Source organism: Chroicocephalus ridibundus, chromosome 5 (genome assembly GCF_963924245.1).
Source record: "Chroicocephalus ridibundus chromosome 5, bChrRid1.1, whole genome shotgun sequence".
Taxonomy (NCBI): Eukaryota; Metazoa; Chordata; class Aves; order Charadriiformes; family Laridae; genus Chroicocephalus; species Chroicocephalus ridibundus.
The window spans coordinates 26,865,653-26,887,481 of record NC_086288.1 but is presented as its reverse complement, the minus strand read 5'-3'; the positions used below and the strand labels follow the sequence as shown (position 1 = coordinate 26,887,481).

The window sequence follows — 21,829 nt, the reverse complement described above, 5'->3', positions numbered from 1 at the left end:
AAGGTGAGAGGCATGCTGCTGCCAGGGGGACATAGGCTCAACACTGCAGCTTTTGAGGGACCCAGATCACCCAGTCAGGCCTCCCCCCGGCTTTGGGTCAGTGCTGTGGGGCTCAGGAACACACACAGAGCATGTTTGCCCTTCCTCTGTGTTTAATAATTGTGTGGGATACGATGAGCACTCATGTTTTTTTGCAATAGCTTCTAATGAAATTTTGAGGTAGATTTCCCCCTCTCCCTGCCATTTCAGGCTTCTGGCTGTCTCTCTCCAGTCCATCCTCCCCACCACCACCGCCATTCTCTGTGCTTTCTTCTTACCTCCTGCCTTGTGCCTTAAGCAGGTCTGTAAAAAGCTGGCAGAGCAGTAAGGTAAGAGAGGGCCACAGCAGGCATTTACCACATTTTAGCACCTGAGAGCGGTCATATAAAGTTGAAGGTAAAACATAAAGTAAGAATGGGTGTAGGGTCTGTGTTGAACTGTAAGCACTCGTTGGTAGCGGTAGGCGTGTTAAAAGCTGTATGGGATAATAAGGCACTTGAGCAGGAAGTTTCTGTTCATCTCAGTGAAACATTAGGATTAAATGAGGGAAAGCAGACCTCTAGACTAAGGCTGTTCGTCACTCCTGTCTAATGCAGCACCAGAAAGATGCCATACATCACACTGGCAAGCTAGGAGAGAAAGCATAACTTTATTATTACTGTGTTTTAAAAACAAAATTAATGATGGCTTTGTGTGGAGTGAAACTGTGCCTAGTACAAAAAAATAACTGCATTCCCTTTGTCAGGGACTGCAGGTGAAGGTGTTTTGGGGGTGGTGGGTGGTGGTTTTGCCCATTGTGTGGTGTTGTTCCCACCACAGACATTTATTTTCAGAACACTTGACTGACAATCCAAAGCATTATGTTTCTTTATTTTTTTGTAAATGAGGTCTACATAACTCTCTTAGCAATGAAGTTTTTGTAAGTTAGAAGCTAGGTCTCAAGACTCCTAAAAGCCTTGGCTTAGAGGATCTACTATATGAGTTTCTGCTGGCTTTGACCTTCAGGATAACTTTTTGTAAATGGTTTTCCTAGAAGGAAAGGAAACTTGAAGGGATGGAAAAAATACAAATTTTCTTTGACAGCATTTACCTTTCCTATTGGAGGTGATGATGCAGGGCTCTGAAGCGAAAGCAGAGAGGGCTGCTGGGTTGGTACCAAGGAACAGTTTAGGACCATCTCTTCTTAGCCTCTGCCCAAGACAGTTTATGGTGTTGGGAAGGGGTTTGTTGGTTTGGGTTTTTTTTTGCTGTTGTTGAGCCACGAACAGGAAAGTCAGAATATGCAGACGATGGCTTGAATTCTGGTGAGTTGTGCTTTAGGTGTCAGGTGCTGTACGTATGCTGTTGAAAGTGTTGTTATACAAGTAAGTGCATAAATCTGTTTTAATTGCTTTCATTAAAAAATGTTTAAAATCATAAATACTATAGCTCGCAAACAACATAAGACAAAGCAAATAGTACAGTAATAGATACATACCCACATTTATACTGTAAATCAAATACACGCTGTTACAGAGTAGAAATCCATTATTTGTTAGAAAAGTTAATAAGTATTTCCAAAGAGATGTTGCATTGTTGAGGCTATTCTAGGCTAACAAGAAGAGTATTTGAATGGTTCAGCAATAATCTCTTCAGTATTTGTGTCATGACAGCAGATTTCTGTAATGTTACTGAGCCAGAGTCACTCCTAATTTTCTTGATGAGTGACATAGTGAGTGAGAGCAATTATCCCCAAATATAGCTGTTCTGTTATTCTCAAACTGATGTATATTTCCCCAAAATATTAACTGAATGGCTTCTAAACAATCAAACTTCAGTCTTGCAAAACTGCGTGCATGCTATTCAGTTCAGCTATGTTGCTCAGTATTTGTGGTGTGCAACGAACCGCCTGTGCCTATTGTTTTTGTTCCCAGATTAAACCTCTGAGGGCATTGGCAGCCTCAAGCTCTGTTGAAGTCATAGGGCTCTGAAGATGCTCACAACTTCATTATGTTGTTGTTAAAAGTGTTAGAATTTTCAAAGGCCTACCCACCAAATATTGCAAATAACAGTAGCAAAACCTTTTCATTTTGTACAAACACTAGTGCAACTTGGAGACCATTCCATTCTCCAAATGTACATCTGTTTGAGCAAAGGCTTACCAGAAACAAGTAACACGGATATTGAGATCATTGCTCAATAACCACAGCCATTATTTTGCAATATTTATTGAGCTCTGCGGGGGGGATTCCTGGGATCAGAACTTGGCTGGTTTTAGTAGCAATATTTTCAGTTGTGTCATATGGATTGTTTCACGTTATTAGAGCTGGATGCTGTTATCTGCCATTTCAGAATTGCTAGTTATAGATCTTGCGGGAGTGCATTTGTATGCCATAACCTATAGCAAAGTGCCGTGTAATTTGAATGGCAGCTTTATCCACCGTGAGTCTCTGACAAGTAGCACTGTTCAGGGAACGGAACGTGTCTGGGCACCTTTCCTATTTAACCCGGTTGATTGAAAATTATGCATCCAGGCACATTATTTTCAAAACTTATTCTTGAACGCTTAGGTGTAAAACGTCCAGTGTGTAAAAAAAAAAAAAAAAAAAAAAAAAAAAAAGGCAGCATATAGATAGTTGCCACTTAAACCAGTTTTTTGGAAATTATGCATGGGGATTTTAACATGATCTTCACCTGTTTTACCAAAACTAGACCTACATAATGCTTTGAGACACAAGTACAATCAGATGCTTTTTCTTGTACAGCTAAAACATATGTATTTTTTTTTCAATAGATTTCCATATCTTTCCAGAAAGAACTACTCTTAAGCAGCAGGTAAGGAAAAGAATATGGGTGAAATATTGGGGGAGGAATGGGAAAGAACATTTAATATATTTAATCTTATTATACATTTTTCTACATTAAAGTCAACAGGCTGCAAATATATTCTGCTACAAAGCTTTGTGTAAGAAATATCTTTATAAGAAAATACATCTCATTAAACATTTCCTGTAAATAAATTATCCCAAATAACTATGTTTTGCAAGAGGAAAAGGGGTTAGGCCAATGATAAAAAGAGCTAAAAAATGCTGAGAGCCCATTTCTGCAACCCCCTGCTCACGCTGGGTATCATTTTCTTCCATCTGTAGTCAGAATGAGCGCAAGAGAGTTCCTCTGCTGAGTATGTGTGGTGTCAGTGTAAATAACACTTGCAAAATTGGTTCCTGTACTTTTTTAATATCTTGAAATTATGCTATTTCTGAGCCTTAGTCCTGTTTCACTTACACTGGAAAAACTCTGAAATAATCAGTTACAATGATAGGACTGCAAGACAAAACTCTGACGGAGACTATTAAAAACCAGAAGACCCTGTCTCTGAGCAGTCCCTCTAGGTCAATAAAAACTAACTGCAGTAGGGAGAGAGGTGTGTGTAATGCTCTTCTTAGACTCTTATGAAAGATAAAGGCAACATAGCTGAGGTCTGTGTTCTAATTAGAAAGTGTGAGTCGGGTGGTGCAGCTAAGCTACAGCTATTACACGGCCACTGGTGGAGACATGTCAGTGGGAAAAGGCGTCTTAGGTATGGGTGACATGGTCGTCAAAGTTCAACTACATACTGGTCTACCCGCCTTGTTCAGAACTGATTAAACAGAAAAGTCCCTTGTATTACAAAACAAGAAAACGGGTAATTATAAATGGGTAATTACAATTTAGCAGTAGGTCAGTTACAGAATCAGACTTCTTTTAAGAAATATCAGTCTCTTTACCAATGTTTATACAAAGGAATACTTGCAAATAAAATGAAAAAAGTTTGAAAAGACCAGGGAGACAAGTCAAGGGATAGAGACTGTCCTTTTTTTAACCAGCACACAAACAATGTAGAGTTGTCAGCTGTTTCCACAGTCCATGTACTTCCATCATTCCTGGCAGAACAGTCCAGACTGAGAGGACATCAAGTCCAGGCTGAACACGTGCTGGAGGCTGGTATGCTGTGACATTGCATGATGTTTGACAAGTCAGTTGCAGTCGTACCATCTTCTTACATCCTTTTCTGCAGGAGAGGAGGTGCTCACAAGAGCCAACTCCTTTTTCTTTGCTGCTTCTAAGAAACAAATCCATTATACTTCTGCAGAGTGCCATCAGTATCCCGTTGCTACGAATAAAACGTAAAAATCTGAGTTTGTAGCAGTATGCTCTAAGCAGCTCAACAAATGTCTACAGCACCTGTTATAACAGCAACAGACAGAACTTCATAGCTCTTCGTGTTAGGCACTTCAACACTCTGCTATTTCTTTTGGAAATGTCTATAATGCAAGTATGCTTAGGCAAAGAAAGTATATTTGGGACTAATGAGCAACTGCCTGTATATAATTCCGGATTCAGCATGCACATATTTGCTTCATCTCTTCAACCCAATGTATACTAGCAGTAATCGAGGCAAATACAAGCGATTAAGTGCCATACTATGACATTGAGCTATATAAAGCATTTCAATTTACCTACGCATCAGAAACAAAACCCTGTTTAAATGCCTCCTCTTAGAGAAACTGCTGCTCTCTTGAAATTGTGAGATGGCAAGTTTTCACTTCTTTCATGAGGGCCTGCAAAACATAGCACTCTTGTCCTGCAGGAGTGCTTTCTTTGCTGAAGGGTCAGCCCTGCGTGACAAGGGCGTGTGGACATTCACAGTAACTTTTTTTCCATTTCTCACACCTGCAATGTGACCGATAACGTGTTGACAGATGAGTCTTCCTGGTATGCACTGCTTCCTCTAGGAGTACAAGGTATACAATTTATTTAGCAGTCATTACCACGCTGGAAACCCACTGTAGCCCTAACACTGAACCCCTAAAACATCATGGGACAACACAGCAAGGTAAGTGACATTAATTTCCACTGTACTTGTTTGCATACTAGCATTTCCCACAAACTGTAGAAGTTATTTACAAAAGAGCTGCACAGTAGGAGAACTCCAGCTGCACTTGTGTTTACCACCAGCTCAAAAAGAAACGCATTTGGTGCGACTTCTACTCCTACCCTAACTGTTACATTAGCCATTCCGCTTTCATTTGCAGTCCTCATTTCCCACCATGCCATAATGCATTAAATACATAAAGCCACAGTTACTTAATACTGTCTTGCCAATCCTCATTCAGATTTTCTGGCACACGTGAAGTCTTGATTTAGAAGAGGAGGTCGCATCTTTCCATACTTTGCAAGACAGCCCCTTGGCACAGTCACATCGTTGGAAAATCTCCAGTCCATGGGAACCTTTCTTGCGCTGTTTGGTGCACACCTCCCCCTGATGCAACACAGGCTTGCAAATTTTGGTCCAGAAATGGCGAGCACAGCAGTGTCCCTCAATACAGTCTGATGACCGTAGGCAGGGATCGCCTTCGTGTCCTAAAAAGAGCAACCAAACTATTTTACCTCATGGGAAAATGTGAAAGTACAGGTGCAGTGCAGACTGATGCAAACGAAGCTCAGAAAAAGGAGAGATGATATTTCCATCTGTGGCTATTTGAAGGATTTGAACACAAGGGAAGATATGAAGGTTCTATATCTATCTATAGAAGGTTCTATCTATGAAGACAGAAAGGTTCAAGGGGATAATTAATGAAACCTGCCATAAGCCTTAGTAAAGAGAAATTCAGCTACAGGATCATAAGCAGAATTACAAGTGCTAAATTACATGACTGTTACAAGAGGAGGATGTATGCAGTCTTGCACAACTGAAAAATGGATTGTCAATCCACCTCTGATATAGAGAAGAAAGCAGATGCTATTTCACAGGAACTGTCGGTTGACGTTACATCACTTTTTGGGTCCTGCTGTGAAATTACTGCCTATTTCTGGTTTGCATTGCTGTACCTTAACAGCAATAACATGATTCATAACATGAAGGAACAAAGCAGTGTAGTGCAAATGTGATCTTACCTTTTATGTGCGACAGCTTGGAGCGCGGCCTCCCTAAGTTTTGCCATCCCAAATCCTTGCTAGCATAATGACCGTTCTTCTTGTTGCGTGGCCCTTCTAGAGCAGGGATGTGAGGTGTAAGGATGCTTTCAGTTACTGGTATGCAAATACCTGTGATGAAAAGACAGTCAAAGATTTGAACAAGAGGAAAAGCAGTAAAAGACATACACAGACCAGGACCATGAAAGTGCTGAGGCTTGTCCTCAGTGATGCTCAGCTGTAATCCTGATCCCTGGCACCTAACTTCACTGCAGCTCTGCTTCGCTCAGTGTCAGACAGTCTCATTGTCACTCTGTCTTTATGGTCTGAGCACCTGGAGAACATCTCTCTCCAGAGGACAGTATGGGAACGCAAACACTATGGTTATAACCCTCTCCAGGGAGAGTAGATCAAGGAGTCATTAAGTCTTTTGCTTCCTTAAAAATATGGGTTCTGTGCAGTCTTCCAGTGAATCGAACCACAGTGAATGTATTGCTGTGATTCCAGTCAGCAGCATTAACATTTTTGGGTTTCCCCACCCCAAAATGAGAAAAAGTCTGGTAGTATACAAGCCTTAAACATAGAAATACTATTAAAGAAAATGAAATGGAGTGGAATGAAGGAGAAAATGAAGTTTTCTTGGTTTAGAAAAACAAGCACAGTCACCCAGGAAAAAATACTGCTGCTGGGAACACACAGAGAAACAGATGCTATCAAAATGCTGATTTTATGGAGGAAAACCAAGAAATGACTGACGTACCATTGTTGCAACGGTTCCCAGGGCAGCACATGCCGTCTCTGTGGCAACGCTTCTTCTTCCTCCGGCACATCATGCACGCAGACGTTGCTTGATGAGGACTGTGACAGTATCGCCCAACTTCGCATTCCTTATCATTGGTACAGGGATAGGCCTGATGGGTAAAAGAAAGGTTTACAGTAAGCACTCCTTTGTACAGGGTGTGTATGCAACCTAATAAAAAAACAAAACAAAACAAAAACAACCAAGAAAACAAACCCAGAACAAAAAACACACGCAAAACAACCCAAAAGAAAACAAAAAAAAACACCCAAACCCACAACAACAAAACACCACCACCAAAACCCTCAAACAAACAAAGAAACCAACACATGAGAGACCATTCACAGGGGCCAGGACAGGAGATAGAGGCAGAGCTGCTTCACTGCAGCCATGTAGCAATGTTTGAGTTCATGCTGCTGGTGAAGATGTGTCTGCTTAAAGAATCAGGGAGATACAACCAGCTCCCTGGGGGTTTCATCTTTTCTTGCCTCAAACATATATTGGCACAAGAGAACTCATATTTTTGTGGGTTCAGGACTCTGACTCAAAGACAAGAGCTTAAAACTCCACAGTGAAGAATAAATGGAGCCATAAAACTCCTCTCGGTCAGTAAAAATCCTGAAACACACCCTGCAATAGGTAACATTTTAATTTAAACTCCAAGGAGGCATTTTTCCTTTGATAGTTGTCAAACGCATTGATGGGTAAGTTCACTGTTCTCACAGTGAACATCTACACCACATTGGTACAAGCTCCTTTGCAATTGCACCACTCCCCACTGGCCCACACCAATTGCACTCCTTGGAAGTGAACAAACATCCTTGGTCAGCATTTCACTTTCATAACTTTTACTTCACTTATGGGCTTAGTATATGCCTTAGACTTGCCACATGCTAAACACCACCCTACGGTATCCAGCGTGGAATATATTATAGAGCACAAACTGTCTTGCACAAGCAGAGACACACATATAGAATTCTCCTATATTCATCAAAACCAGCATTATCTTACAGGAAAACTGACTTTTTAAAAAAAGGGTGTGAAAGCTCTGTATTCTCCCATAAAGAGAAAGAAAGGTTTATTCCTACAAAAGGAAAAGACATGATGCTTTAAGGAGACGTAACAACACACACTGACACATTCCAGGATCCTTTCTGCTGACTCCCACACAGCTACAACTATGCTTTCTGTCTGCATCTAATTTTACTGCCTATTAAATTAATCCTAGATTTTTTTCATTCTGCAAAATTATACTTGAGGAATTTGTTTAGATAAAAGGATGAGAATAAATTTGGGGCACTTTCTGGAAAATGATGTTTACACTTCCTCAACTAATTTTATCCAGCACTTTAAATAAATCAAAGTGCATTGCTTTTGCTGTTTTCAAAATGACTCTTGCAATTAATCAATCACCACAAACAAAAAGCTCAACTGACTAATTTTCAAAATAGGCTGGTTACTTTTCTAATAATATTTTAAATCAAGGCTTGATTATGTTGTTATCAGAAAAGAAAAACTTGGAGGCTGTTGAGAATTTGCTCTGAAAATTGTTCTTTTAGATGAGAACTTCTTGTTTCTCTGTCTTTGTGCCATTCTGTTGAGAATTGCAGAAGAAACAAGAGGTCTGATAATAAAGCAAGTTTCTCTAGTGCCGTTAGTGGGAGGGGGAACAATTCCATTTTCCATGTGATTTCATTAGTTGTTTTCTTGTCAAAATTTACTTCACAGTACCAAAAGTGCTGGCTGGATATTTCAAAAGTGCTGCTGCCCCATTACTTCTGCCCTCTGAGTGTGTGTCTTTAAAGAATGATTCCAGAGTGCAGCTGTTTGGAGTAACCTGACGTATGTGTAAGTCTTTCTCCCTTAAGAGTAGACATTTCCTCTTGAGTTCATCCTCAAGAACATCAAAGGCGGACACATCTTTTATCTAGGAGTAGTGAGCACTCACCTGTTTGGTACTAGTGGATTCTACCTATTCCAGCAAAGTAGAACTAAAGCGCTGTCCCCTCAATCTGTCTCATCGCTCCTTTCCCTCATTTTTCCAGCAAGAAATCATTAACACTGATTTACAATTTATGATATAGTTACCATAAAAGTAAGACTTCCCTGTCTTAAATGAGACCTTACTAAACGCAGAAAAATGATTTTATAGAGACCTGTGCATGGTTATACTCAGTTTGGAAAATACTAACAATGCTATCTGGGGGAAATGCAAATAAAAAACATATGAACTAGCTAAAACCTGGAGATGAAGGCATTTTAGACCCTTGTCTGTCATCAAGACCTTCATAACTGCATCTTTTTTCCAATGTGGGCATGTGGTATACACCTGCAACTTGTCAGCAAGAAGCCTACTTGCAGTTTTCTTTTGGTTCCTCAAATATCTTTAAAAAAAAAAAAAAAAAAAAAAAAAAAGAGTTCCCTGATCCTGAATAGTGCTAATGAATGCTCTCACATACCATATCTCGTGTCTGTTTTACTTTTGGCTGTTAGGCTGTGGCATGTAAAAGATATTTTAAGATAGACATCTAATTGCAAACTCTCATCTCTGTCTTTAAGAATGGTAAAAGTAACCAAAGACAATTTCAACATTAAAGACTGACAACAAACGTGACATAACTCAGCCTTTAGTCTCACTCTAGAGTCCCATCCTAAATAAAGATAACACTTCGGAAATTAAAAAATTAGCCAAAACATTCACTTACCCAAGGCAAATGACAGCAGCACATCAAAAAATAATTTTGTGTTGCATGGAGCTCAGACAACAACTGACAAGTCCATTCAAAACCCCAAAAGACCAGCTGCCAGCCAGCTATATGAAAAAACCCTCCTGCAAATGCCTGATGCCATCAGTTGCCTTGATCTTTCTTCCAAAACCACCATCCATTTGATACCCTAGCTATCAATCACAAAAAGTTGGAAACAAAAATGCCTACATAGCCTTGTGTCTGTCTCCTACTCACTAGATATTCATTGGAATAACTCCTGCTCTCAGCAAAGTAAGTTCTATCACTGTGCAGCATTCAGTATTAAAACACAAAAATAAAACAAAATAATACTGTGCGTACACTGCCTTGGCTAGCAGAAGGGAAAATGTGTTCATAATTGTCCCATTGTTGTCAGTAGCTGAGCCAATCTATGTATAAATATGTATATATTTTTTTAAAATACAAGATAAAGAAAACATACTTGTAAAAATGTACATGCTAACAATTGTCTATGCTTGAGTCAAGGTTTTCAAAATCTCCTACACCACAGTGCCTGAAACACAGTCTTTATGTTCAGAGAATTGCAGAGAACATTTCCTATATACAACACAAAGACACAAATCAGTCCCAGATGGAGAGGGAAAATGCAAGCTGTAAACCAGCTCTACTTCCCCAGCAATGATAACTAATTCTACAAGGCACATCGTCCCTTCACATTCTTCAGCTATACATATAATTTTCTGGTCATAAATCTCTATGCACTAAACACAGCTTTGATATTATGGGAAACCAGATGAAACCGAGATAAAATATGTAGTGCTCCCTGAAGCTGCATTTAAACAATCTTATTTAATTTTTTTAGCCCAGATTACAGGCAATCAAGTCACCCGTAGCATGACATAAACTTGATTTGCCTGTGATAATGAGTCACATTTTCAGAACGTGTTGTCTGATTAAGAGCATTGCTTGCTGAGATGTTTTGTCCTCAGTCATTCCAATTACTTTTGTATCCTTCTATAATGCATGTCCAAAAACGTACAGCAAAGATGTACTGGATTTTTTGCAATGTCAGAGGATTCAGGCTAGATATTTAAACGGCTCCAGCTCATGCTGTGCCAGGATGTGCCCTGCATCAGTCCACCAAGACTAACCTTTGACAGCCAGGTCATAGCAACGCATAAACGTTCCTTTTTGGGAGAGAGACTATGAATCTCCATCCCCGTGTTTCCGAGCGCATGATAGAAATACTCAAGGAAAATGATGCAGATGATTGATAGGGGAGAAAAGTTGGGGGGTTTTATAGTCGAACAAGTTCATCCAGGGGTATTACTGAGGCTCTTCTTTTTGTATTAACTTCAGAGTGAGGCAGAGGAAGGGACTGACTATCTAACTTTTGTGACTAAGTGGCTAATGCCATTCCCTTGATTTGAGGAGCGTGCAGGAGTGAGGTTTATTTCTACCTTTGTCTTCCCCTTTTTGGCAGAGGACATCTAACTTAGTACCTTTACTTGGTGCAATGATGTTTTTTTGGGCTTTTTGCTGGAGTCATTTACTATCCCACATATTTTATATGGTCATCTTGAACCACACAGTTTCACCGCAAGCTGGAGCAATACTAAGTTGCGTTATGGAGGCAGTCAGTCTGAGTCTCTCTGTCTGGCACTATAAAACGTAATGGAGAAGCACTCCAGGGGAGAGTAAGAAAGACAGATGCTGTAATGTGCTGAAGGGTGAGCGAGCAGACTGATGGCAGACATACTTTATTGAGCTTTGGGAGATAAGGGCTTGAATTTCAGCATGGCCTCCAGCAAATATTTGAAGACAATATTCTCAGCCAGTGTCTTAGTCACCAGGCTCTCATTTGCTCATATTATGATGTCGTGTTTGTTTTTACGCTGAAGCTACTCCACACTGTACTAGCTAGCTATGTCAGAGAAAGGCTGGAAGAGCCACTGGCATATTTTACCTAGGCTGTGTCATCACTTATCCAGCACAAGGAGTCCTAGACACTGCTGGCTTCAGACCCACCTTCAACACTGAGAGGAGCTGTGCCTAAATAAGTGATTTGGTGGAACTGATATCAGTAGTGAGTCCCCCAGAAGCAGTTCGCTCTTTTTTTTTTAAACACATCATAAAGTCCAAGTGCAGAGTCGGTCCTGGCAGGAGATCATGGCTACTACCACTCCCAGCAGAAGAAACAGCATGGAGGTTATTCATTACCCTTTTACTGTGGATGCTGAGCAGCGCTCAAGAAGAGAACTAACATCTCATGTACCACATAAATGACAATATCACTGCGGTTACTGTACTGGATATGCGGCCAGCTTCTGTCTCATACAATCATCCTGTGATGGTACTGGGGACTGAGCTGAAGAACAGGAGAAAAGCCACAGCCACTTGTACAGCTGGAAAGTAAGAGCACTGTAGAGCTACCCGTGTCAATCCTTCATTACTCTCTCATCTGGCAAGGAGGCAATAGCTATTGCAAAGGTGAGACAAGTGACTCAAGAAAATAGACACATACGTTATCCCAGGAATGGTCTTGCTTCCTAGGTACCAGTGTGTTGGAAATCAAATTTAGGCTACCACTCACAGTCTTGAGCATACAGAATCCCTAGTTATTAATACCCTATGTAAATACCTGCGCCACTAAGTTATGCTATCACATCCAGCAGAAATGTCTTTTTCTGCTGTCAAAAGACTTCTCTTTTATATCACACCTATATAATCTTCTATATTCACATCATGCCTGTGGGACAGCGTATTGCAAATGAATTGGTACTGCAACTCAGCCTATGTGTCACTTGTTACTTAAGGAAAAAAAGTTATTTTCTCTATTTCAATTAATTATACTTTTAAAAATTTTGAAATAATGACTGTAAAGTAGGTGGAAGCTGACCTCTCTACAGCCAGTGTGCTAACTAAATGATCAAAACTGGCCTGAACTATAGGCAAGAGGACAGAGTTTCCGCCCTCCACGTAAGAGATGAACAATAGAGCTTGTTTGCCCTTTAGTCTCGGGACTGCACATATTGCTTAATATTCCACAGCCATCAGGCACGATGAAGCAACCAACTGGCTCAATCATGGTGAGAGCCTCTCCTTCCCGTCCTGCTTTTGGACAGGACAGAGCTATCTTTCTGAGCAAGGACTTGGTCCCCATAGAGCAAACATACGAAGTAGCCACAGGGTGCCAAGGCTGCTTTTGCGTTTCTCTCTCTCTCTGAAGAATTAGTTAATCCAAAGTAAAAGCATGCCAATAAATTAGGAAATGCAAGCATATGCTTTAACCAAATAGCCTGCTGTCAAGACTAATTACAAAGAATGCAAGTCATTGTTTGGCTCCTTGGTTGGGCCTGATGCTGAGTTGGGATCTCAAATTTGTTTTGGCTTTTAGCAGATCAACACTGGTGGGACAGTTGCACGCAACATGTGGCCTGTAGAGCTAGATGAATACATCACATGTGGGATTTGTCCCACTCACTTCTTTGGAGATAGAAGGAAGATCCTTTCTACGAAAGTCTAGGAGAAGGCCTAACATGATCTCACAGGACACAAACCTTTGTAACAATGGAAATAAGAGCTCTTCATTCAGAACCATATAAATGTGATAAAGCAAAATGGAGGGGGGAAGGGAGGAAGTTAAAGCTTTTTAACAAACAAACAAACCAACCAAACAAACAAACTCCAAACTCTTCGTGGGTTGTTTTTTTTCCCTGCAAGGGGAAAACTTTCTACTTTCTGATAGCTTCTCAAGTATATTCAGACAAACTGAATATAGTTTGAATATAGTTGGTCTAATGGACCAACTTCAGCCTAGCTTTCTCCTAGCTGCTAAGCAAACATGTAAATTAAGATGTGGATGGGAAATGACCGTCATTTACTACTATTTTGTTTTTAATCCCAAATGAGAAAAGAGTTTATCAGCAGCCATCTGGAGCAATGCAGTTTTCCCACAGCACTGCTGATGTTGCTTTTTTCTATTCTTAGCTCAACACAAGCATAGATGATAGCGAGGGATCTCACTGTGCACAAGCAGAAAGCCATGGTTAATTTATCCCACGGAGGAAATCATGCTGTGCTCTCAGACAGCTCCAGACATGAATCCTGTCTCAGACTGATCTCACCAGAAACTCTCCACTCTCAGTGACTGCTGTGGCACAGACCATTCCTGAAAGCAAAACTCACAGTAGTTGCAATGAAACAGATTTATTCTGTTCAGTTGCCATGACAAGCTTAACGATTCAATTTTTCTCACCAAGCCTCCTTCTCGTTAAAATAATACATCTCTGACCCCCTTCTCTGCCAGGCCCAGAGAGAAAAGCACCATCTTCCACCTCTAGACTAAGCACAGGCACTTTGTTCTAGCATAATTTATTTTTAACTCTTCAACTTAAAACAACACTGCTGTTCATGAGGCCTGATTCACAGAGTGCTACATCGTGGATACGTATACTGCAGCCTCCAAAGATCATTCCTTCAAACTGTGTGGCTAATGGCCCCAGAAGCCTGCATTATTAAGACAATAAATATTCATGTTTTAAAGTAATACTCAATCCACTGCTAGACCACCAGGGGAAGAACATTTCTAAAACGTGCAGTAGTCCAGCTCTCATGATTTGCTAGAGCCAAAGAAAATTCAGATCTTAACAACCAAAAAACAAATCTCACTGAGGTCCCTCTGAACTGACAAGGCTGCAGGACTCATTTGGGTCCTGACTCAGGCTTCCCTTGTCCTAACAAAAACATCGTGGAAAACAACTTCTCATTCTGCCAGTAGTAGGCAGTTGTGCAGGGAGCTGTGCTTAGAGGGAACGTGTAGCTGCACCCGGTGGAAAGAGAGTCAAACAGCTTTAAAACAAACACAGGAGCTATGTTGTCCTGTTGCACACAGAACTAGCCAGCGCAAGTGGTGCCTCTTCCAGTGCAAACAGAAAACCTCCAAAGGCTTTTCCTGTATGAAATCTCACTCATACACTGACCCATGTAATCTTCTGGCCCACATGGTGGATTTCAACAAGCATTTTAGGTCTACAGCAGAACCTCTTACTCAACAGCTTCACTTTGAATTACTCAACATTCAATACCTTTTCTTACAGAACTACCTGTATTTTGTGTCCTACTGGGAGGAGGTAGTGCCAGTTTAAAGCTGACCTTAGCTTCAGGAGGACATACAGATAAGGTAATCTTAAAGACTGCAAGTGGATCAATTAAATTCCTGGGTAGATACTATTTGAATTAAACTGGCCTTGATTTAGTGCATTTTACATGTGTTATGAAAGTATAAACTCGAAGGTTTAAAGCATTTAAAGTAATCCACCTTACAAGTTTATTCAACTTGATTCACCTTCAATTCCTCATCTAGGTAAAACCTGGAAGGTTACATTTCCAAATTACTTAAAGGACGGTACACAATGCCCAAAACATGCACAGATGTATGTTGTTTATAGATGCAGTGTATCTATTGTAGTTCCCAAGGCAGCACAGCTACGGGTCATCCTGTTCTATCACACCCTTAAGGCAACTTATCAACATCAGATCCACATTGGCATCACTCTGCTGAATCCTGCCATTTCAAAGGAAGCATACCATGTTTCCAGCCCTACGCACACTGTGCATACACAGGTGCTCAAGTTTTCCCTCCTTACCACGTATCATGACCACAGGATCAAATAGCAGTGCATCCCACTCAACATTTGGAGAGACCATGAGCCTCCTACACTGCTTGACTTTGAAGGAGGCTTCCTGCTCCACAGAACTGGTACCTTACAGAAGACATGATCAAAGAAGGTTCAAAAGTTTGGGGGTCAGTTTGACCCCAAATTTTATGGACTTTGTCTCAATGTCTATGATTCATATTGTCTGGTGAACTACCAGCAGCAGCATTACAACAGAGAGCACCAAAACAACATTAGGTAATCTTTGAAGTCAACAATGTAGTACTAAATCAATGTGACAGGAAGCCTCTAGGTCTTGATTTTATGTCATTTTCGAATGCATCACCAAAAACTGCTCGCAGAATAAAGGTTTGTTAACATGCACTTTGTTCTATGTCCAGCCTTTTCAGCAGACTGTTCTTGCCCTTTTATCTCTGCCTTTTCCCCACCCCTTTTCTGATGGTTTTGCTTTTTAGTTTTGTCTCTAATTGGCTATTTATCATCTGTTCCAGAGTAAGATTCTTCTGGCTTTTTGATCAACATGTTTATTGTGATGGATGAACAGTGGGTTGCCAAAAACAGTTTTCTCTCTGGATCTATTAACTCTAGAAGTATGTGATTTTTTATTAATCTAAGAATACTATCCAGATGGAAACAGCTAGCAGATCCTATGGCTCACAAAGCACCAAGAATTAAACCACAGGTAGATACTCACATATTGTTGTTGGGAGTAGAGTAACACTGCTGGGAACTGGCAGTAAGTTACTGTTCTAACACCTGGGTCCAAACATCCCCAAATCATGACGCACTTTCAAGGTGGAGCTTTTATTGGGAACCATCTCTGCAAGCATGTATTCACAGCATGAAAAATGAGATGACAGCTTTACCTTCTGTAGTATAGCTACTAAGGAAGTAAACTCCCTATGCTTTTAAACATTCACAAAATCCAGAAAAAGCAAGAGGGAAACCCTTTCTCATTGAAGTCAGCGCAAAAACTCCCTTTGTCTGCTACAGCGCCTGGAGAGGGAATGCTTCCACGTTATAAACATTTGTGCAGCGTCTGCAGTCCTCACCCTGGAAACGAGACTGAGGTATTCCTTGCAGAATACACTTTGCATTGCAGAACACAAAGCATTTAAGACACTAGTTTTCAAAATGCAGTTTTCTCTGGCCCTCATGTTTAAAAGGACAGCCCTGAAAACATGAGTTCGTGTCAGCTCTAGAGACAGCCAGATGCTCTACATCTGAGAAGGATGAACCACAGTCTCCACCTCAGCAGACCGCTGACTGCAATCTAATATTGTTACTGAATGTCAGCATTATTGCTTGTCTCCCTGATGGTCACTTATGTGAGAACACCTGGCTCATACACCGCTTTCAATCCCCAGTTTTTCTCTACGCATTAGAAACCACCACTGTCTTCTGATATTCAAAACACCTTCCCTCTTTTCACAGAATCACACAGAATGGTTTGGGTTGGAAGGGACCTTAAAGATCATCTAGTTCCAACCCTCCTGCCATGGGCAGGGACACCTCCCACTAGACCAGGCTGCTCAAAGCCCCATCCAGCCTGGCCTTGAACACTTCCAGCGATAGGGCATCCACAACTTCTCTGGGCAACCTGTTCCAGTGCCTCACTACCCTTACAATAAAGAATTTTTTCATGATATCCAATCCAAATCTACCCTCTCTCAACTTGAGGCCGTTACTCCATGTCCTATCATTACACTTCCTGATAAAGAGTCCCTCCCCCTCCTTCCTGTAGGCCGCCTTTAGGTACTAGAAAGCTGCTATAAGGTCTCCTCAGAGCCTTCTCTTCTCCAGGCTGAACAACCCCAACTCTTTCAGCCTGTCTAACATGAGCCCCTCTGCAATGTGATGGCTGTGACTGATCCATTGCAAGGGGAACCGAGAGGGATGAAGTCCTTTGAACTCCAAAGCACCTACAGAGAATTGAAATCAGACATCAAAAGATTAGTCAGCTCAGCTTTAATATCAGAACAAACGAACAACACCGGGGCACCTATGCCAGTTCCCACTTTCCAGTCTCATGTATCACAGAATTCAGAGATGTCACCACAGAAGTTAATGAGTTTTAAGGACAGAGGAAGGGGAAAAGAAGACTAAGAAACACAACGAGTCAATAATGTAACTTGGGGCTTTCCCCTTCATAACAACAGGAAGAATTACAATACGAGAGTGTGGCTCCTCATCCTGACTTATTCTGGGAGCAGTTATGCTTGTACGGGGAAAGCAGCGCGCATGCAGTGGGACTACCTGCAAAAGAGCAGCTGCCCTGGGAAAGGACTTGATCACAGCCCCCTGAGGGCACAGGTAACCTCTGTGAAATGGTTAGGCTCATATTGCTGTTCAGCTGACTCCTCAGTGAAAGAAAAAAATATAATACTAGGCTATTAAGGCAAATTATCACACTTTACTCAAAGGAGGCCAAAGATAGCAGACAAGGAAAGGACCCCTAACAGTATCATTAAAAAAATCTTTGTACTCTTATTAAACAATTAAGTTAGAGCTGCCTACCCAACTCCAGCCTGTGGTAAATAACATAGCAATCAAGGTTTCAACACTGTTTACCCTTTCTTCCCTTTTCTTTTAAAATGCTCCTGGTTAATTTTGCACAAACAAGAAAACAGGAACAACACAGCAAGGCAAGAATAACTTGTGAGTAAAACCAGATGAATACTAACATATTTACATAGTGTAATGACTTCACTATTAATTCAAACAAACCCAGGCCCCAATTCTCAGAAGACAGAGCTGAGCACATGCAGTCCAGGAGGCAAGAACAGGGTGGCTTGAGACTACATTTATGTCTGCAGCCCCTGAGTCAGGAGGGACTGCTCTTAGTTTCAGTCTGCAATAGCCACTCGGGGACCATCTTTCATTCCAGACGTTGTACTCCGACTACACCCTCTTCTCAATCTTATGGGCTCCTTTCCATTTTCAAGGAAGACTTCCATCAGTGATAGGGACCATAACACAGAAGAGACAGGACAACAAGGTTTTCAAAAGTATCCAATTAATAGAGAAAATAACTAATGTCACAGAAATGAGAGAAAAAAGAGAGTAAAAAAAAAAAAAAAAAATCCCTACTCAGGTCCACTACCTACAGGGGACAGTCATTTTTTATAAAGGTACCAAAAAAAAAAAAGGTCCAAAGAAACAGGAATAATGCAATTCCTGAATCAAGCCAAAATGGACAGTGCCTATTCTAGTCTTTGTCAGCATGCAATTACCTAGGATTCTGGCATTTAATATTGATTAACTATAAATCTGTTCTCCACCCTCAAAATAAGCTGTTCTGCAGCTGAGACTTGTATTTATCCGCTTCCCTGCTATGTTTTAGCATATCTTCGGGACTTATATTTTCAAGCAGTCTCTTCTTGTCTGAAAATAATATTCTTTATGTGGAGTTATGGAATCTCTTCTTTGTTCCTCGATGTCTTGGATGTTGATCAACAAAAGGTCATTAAAATGTTTAATCCTCTATGTTTGGCACTACATCAGTCTGAGAGCAGTTTCTTTGTAACAGGCTTTGGAATAAATATCCATTAAAGATTTTTTTTTCCTTATACTGGTCACCCACACTTTATAGTGGGTGGCCCTTTCGTTTATCCCGTTACTATATTTCCACTTCTAAAGCTAAGCCAGATGCAGCAACCTGATACTACTTTTTAGTTCACGCAACTTTATTGTAATGAAAACTTCCGTGTATATCCGATACTTGTTAGGAAAGCCAAAGAAACAGGAACCATGGTAATATTGCACCACCTTCTTGACAACTTTTATTCTGCATGAGTTGAATACTCCAGGGTACTGCATGCTTCATTAGCAAGCATTTTTCGCATTTAGGTGCCCCAGAGTGCAAACACAGAGTCAACCCGTATCTGAACTCCTCTTGTTGGTATTATTTGCATTATAACCATGCCCAGAGGCAGTGTCTAGGTGCTATGCATTCTTATAATTCTGCATGATCAGTTCTTTAACTGCTAGATAGTCTACATAAGCAAGACCAAACAAGGGCAGAAAAGAACTTAAGGGGTTTGGTTGGTTGGTTTTGTTTGCCTTTTTTTTTAAAAAAAAAAAAAAAAAGTCTTTTTTCTTTTAAACAGATGGACCCGAGGTAGTGGAGATTAAATGGGTGGGCTATGCCAAGGCCACATAAGAAGTCCACAGTACACAAGTAACTGTCTTCAACCCTCATCCATTTAACTGTATGAGTCTTTCTTTTTTCTGAAGTTGTACCCTTCCTTTCAGATGTGCTAAATATAAGTGAATGTGTCTTTAATAATTATCTCCTCTATACAGGGATACAAATCAAGGTGGCCAGATTTACCAGTCAAGTATGAAAAAATGCAGTCCTACTTTCTAGTCATACCCGTGGAAGCATATTTCACATAAGTAAATTGATTGCCTAAAGCACGTTTTACAGACGAACTTACTCAGTCTATTTAAAACTGCCAAACAATTCTTAGAGCGTGGATATGTGAAAAGCTCTCCTTAAACTCCATGCTGAAACCAGCCATTGATGATGGCTATGTGATTACAGCAAAGGAAAATTTCCTTCTTTACCTTTTTACTAGAATGTTTGCTGGAAGAGGCAAAGGAGATGTGATTTATTGTTTCCCCTGTACTTCACATTTCACTCCAAAAAAAAAAGAAAAAAGAAAAAAAAAAAAAAGGAAATTTTGATTCGGCAGATTAAAAATATTTTTAACTAAGTCTTGGGTAGTTCAACTGGCAGCAGTGGAATTGTTCAAATGCTTGATGTTATTCATATGTTTATGCTTGTGAGAACATAAGCATATTTGTAATAGTTTACTGTACACAAAACATGATTCGCCTCTTAGGCAACAGATTATTTTCCTAGTTACATTGCAAGGAGGCAGAAAAGCAGACTAAACTGACATAAATGAAAAGTACTCAATCACAGAGAAGTAACACTAGATGGCTTTCCACGGTCATGAGAAGGGTATTTCCCAAGTCAACCAATTTCTTTTCATTTTCCTGCTCTTCAAATTCTCCAGGAGACAGGACTGCACAGAATACTTTGCTCTCGAACCAACTGAGACATCACATTTCCCCAGCAAGGTGCCCTTTGCACCATGCCTTGAACACTGTGCTCTGAAGAGCACTCAGACTTGAGGATTTCTCTCCGCCTGCAGCGAATCAACAGTTACGTCAGTGGTGGTTACGCACCTACTCGGCTGAAAGAGCTGCAAAAACCACTAGACAGCTCTTTGCGTATCCAAGTGTCTAAATTCACCTAAGTATTTGCATGTTTTGTGAAAACACACAGGAAAAAGAAAAGGCAGAAAATGCGCCCTTTCCCACAGACCACAGAGTCCCTAAACAAGCACAATTCCCACCGGCTTCAGATGTTTCTCCCAAGTAGGAAAATGAGTGCATAGTTTAACAAAGCATCAGTATTAAAATGTTAAGAGCGTCTCCTAAATTAGGTGCATTTCCTTGAAACAAATTCAAAGGATCATAAGGGATAGGAACAAAGAGCATTTTGCCTACTAAGAGGACATCTCAAAACTGAGGCACTGGGACACAGCCTTGCAGCTGCTTGCTGCCTCATTAATTCAGGAATTTAGCTTCTTGGGAGTGATGCAAAATGGTCACCAGAATACAGTGGAGAGGGGCTAAACATCAGGTTTTGCCATCATTTCATAAGCCAATCTCTTGCCATCTTTTCTACACGCATGGGAAGGGAAGAGAGGAGAAACTGCAAGACCTCTGTAGTGCTTTGCTGCTACGAATTCACATTTTGACCCCTGTCCAGATGAGTATGAGTAGAAATGCCCCTCCCTGGAAACACTGAAATGCTGTTGCCATTGCTACTCCTTTTCCCCGGTATCGGTTGCACCGAAGCCATCAGCTTCCACTGCAGCCTGCTTTATGGGTGCTAATGCTGCACATGCTGAGTTCAGATGCGAAGTCTAAAGGAAGGAGGAATGACTCCCTCCATCCTCAATGCCTGCAGAGGAAGGAAGAGCTGCTACAGGGTCCCAGTTCCTGCTGTGGGAAGCTGCTGCTCTGAAGACTCCTGTAAAGCCCACTCCAAGCCTGGACTCTCTGAGGCCATGCTAGAGTTACACTGTTACAAATTAATTTATTTTTTTTGACATATATAGGCATGGTGCATTGCAAACACGAATTTTATTCCTGAAAACCCACACTTGGTCCCCTTGGTGCACTGTTTGCATTTTAATCAACAGAACCTGATTTAAATATGACACTTCAGGACTTGGCCCAAAGGCAAGACAGTGCTCTACCTTAAAGGGTTAACAATTAGGTAAGCTTTGTCACTAAAGGAAAAACAGTATAATTAAGATGATCAATCAAAATTTTTGGTTTAAAGGTGTCAGGCTATTTTGAGCTGCAACAATAGGGCATAGGAATTACTTAATACTTACTTTACGTTTTAGATAGCACATAGTGTACTTACAAAGATTTCATCTAATTCAAGTACCTTTATCCAAGTTTAGTCAATATAAGAGATTTTTTTTTCCTCAATTAAACTAATGCAATCATGCTGAAGCCTACAGGTTGAATGTGTAAAAGAGCATTGGGATCCCCGGTATCAGTTTGATACTGAGAGACGTCCTTCAGTAAGCTGTATCATAAAAGTACTGCTCATCGGTTAGGCATCTGTATACTTCAGAGTA

General features: G+C 40.7%; 1 protein-coding gene across 2 annotated transcripts in view; it reads right to left on the bottom strand.

The window, feature by feature from the left end:
* Positions 1-853: 853 nt before the first annotated feature.
* The window catches only part of DKK2 (dickkopf WNT signaling pathway inhibitor 2), a 45,949-nt gene continuing 24,973 nt past the window's right edge, over positions 854-21,829 (bottom strand). Inside the window, exons 2-5 of one of the 2 annotated variants that reach the window (XM_063337030.1) lie at positions 6,734-6,884; positions 5,956-6,105; positions 5,146-5,421; positions 854-4,171 (exon numbers count right to left, since the gene is read on the bottom strand). In XM_063337030.1, the coding sequence (XP_063193100.1) occupies positions 5,171-5,421; positions 5,956-6,105; positions 6,734-6,884 (552 nt within the window). In that variant the 3' untranslated portion in view covers positions 854-4,171; positions 5,146-5,170. Of the gene's footprint in view, positions 5,422-5,955; positions 6,106-6,733; positions 6,885-21,829 lie in introns of both variants that reach the window. The other variant, XM_063337029.1, reaches the window with a different exon arrangement.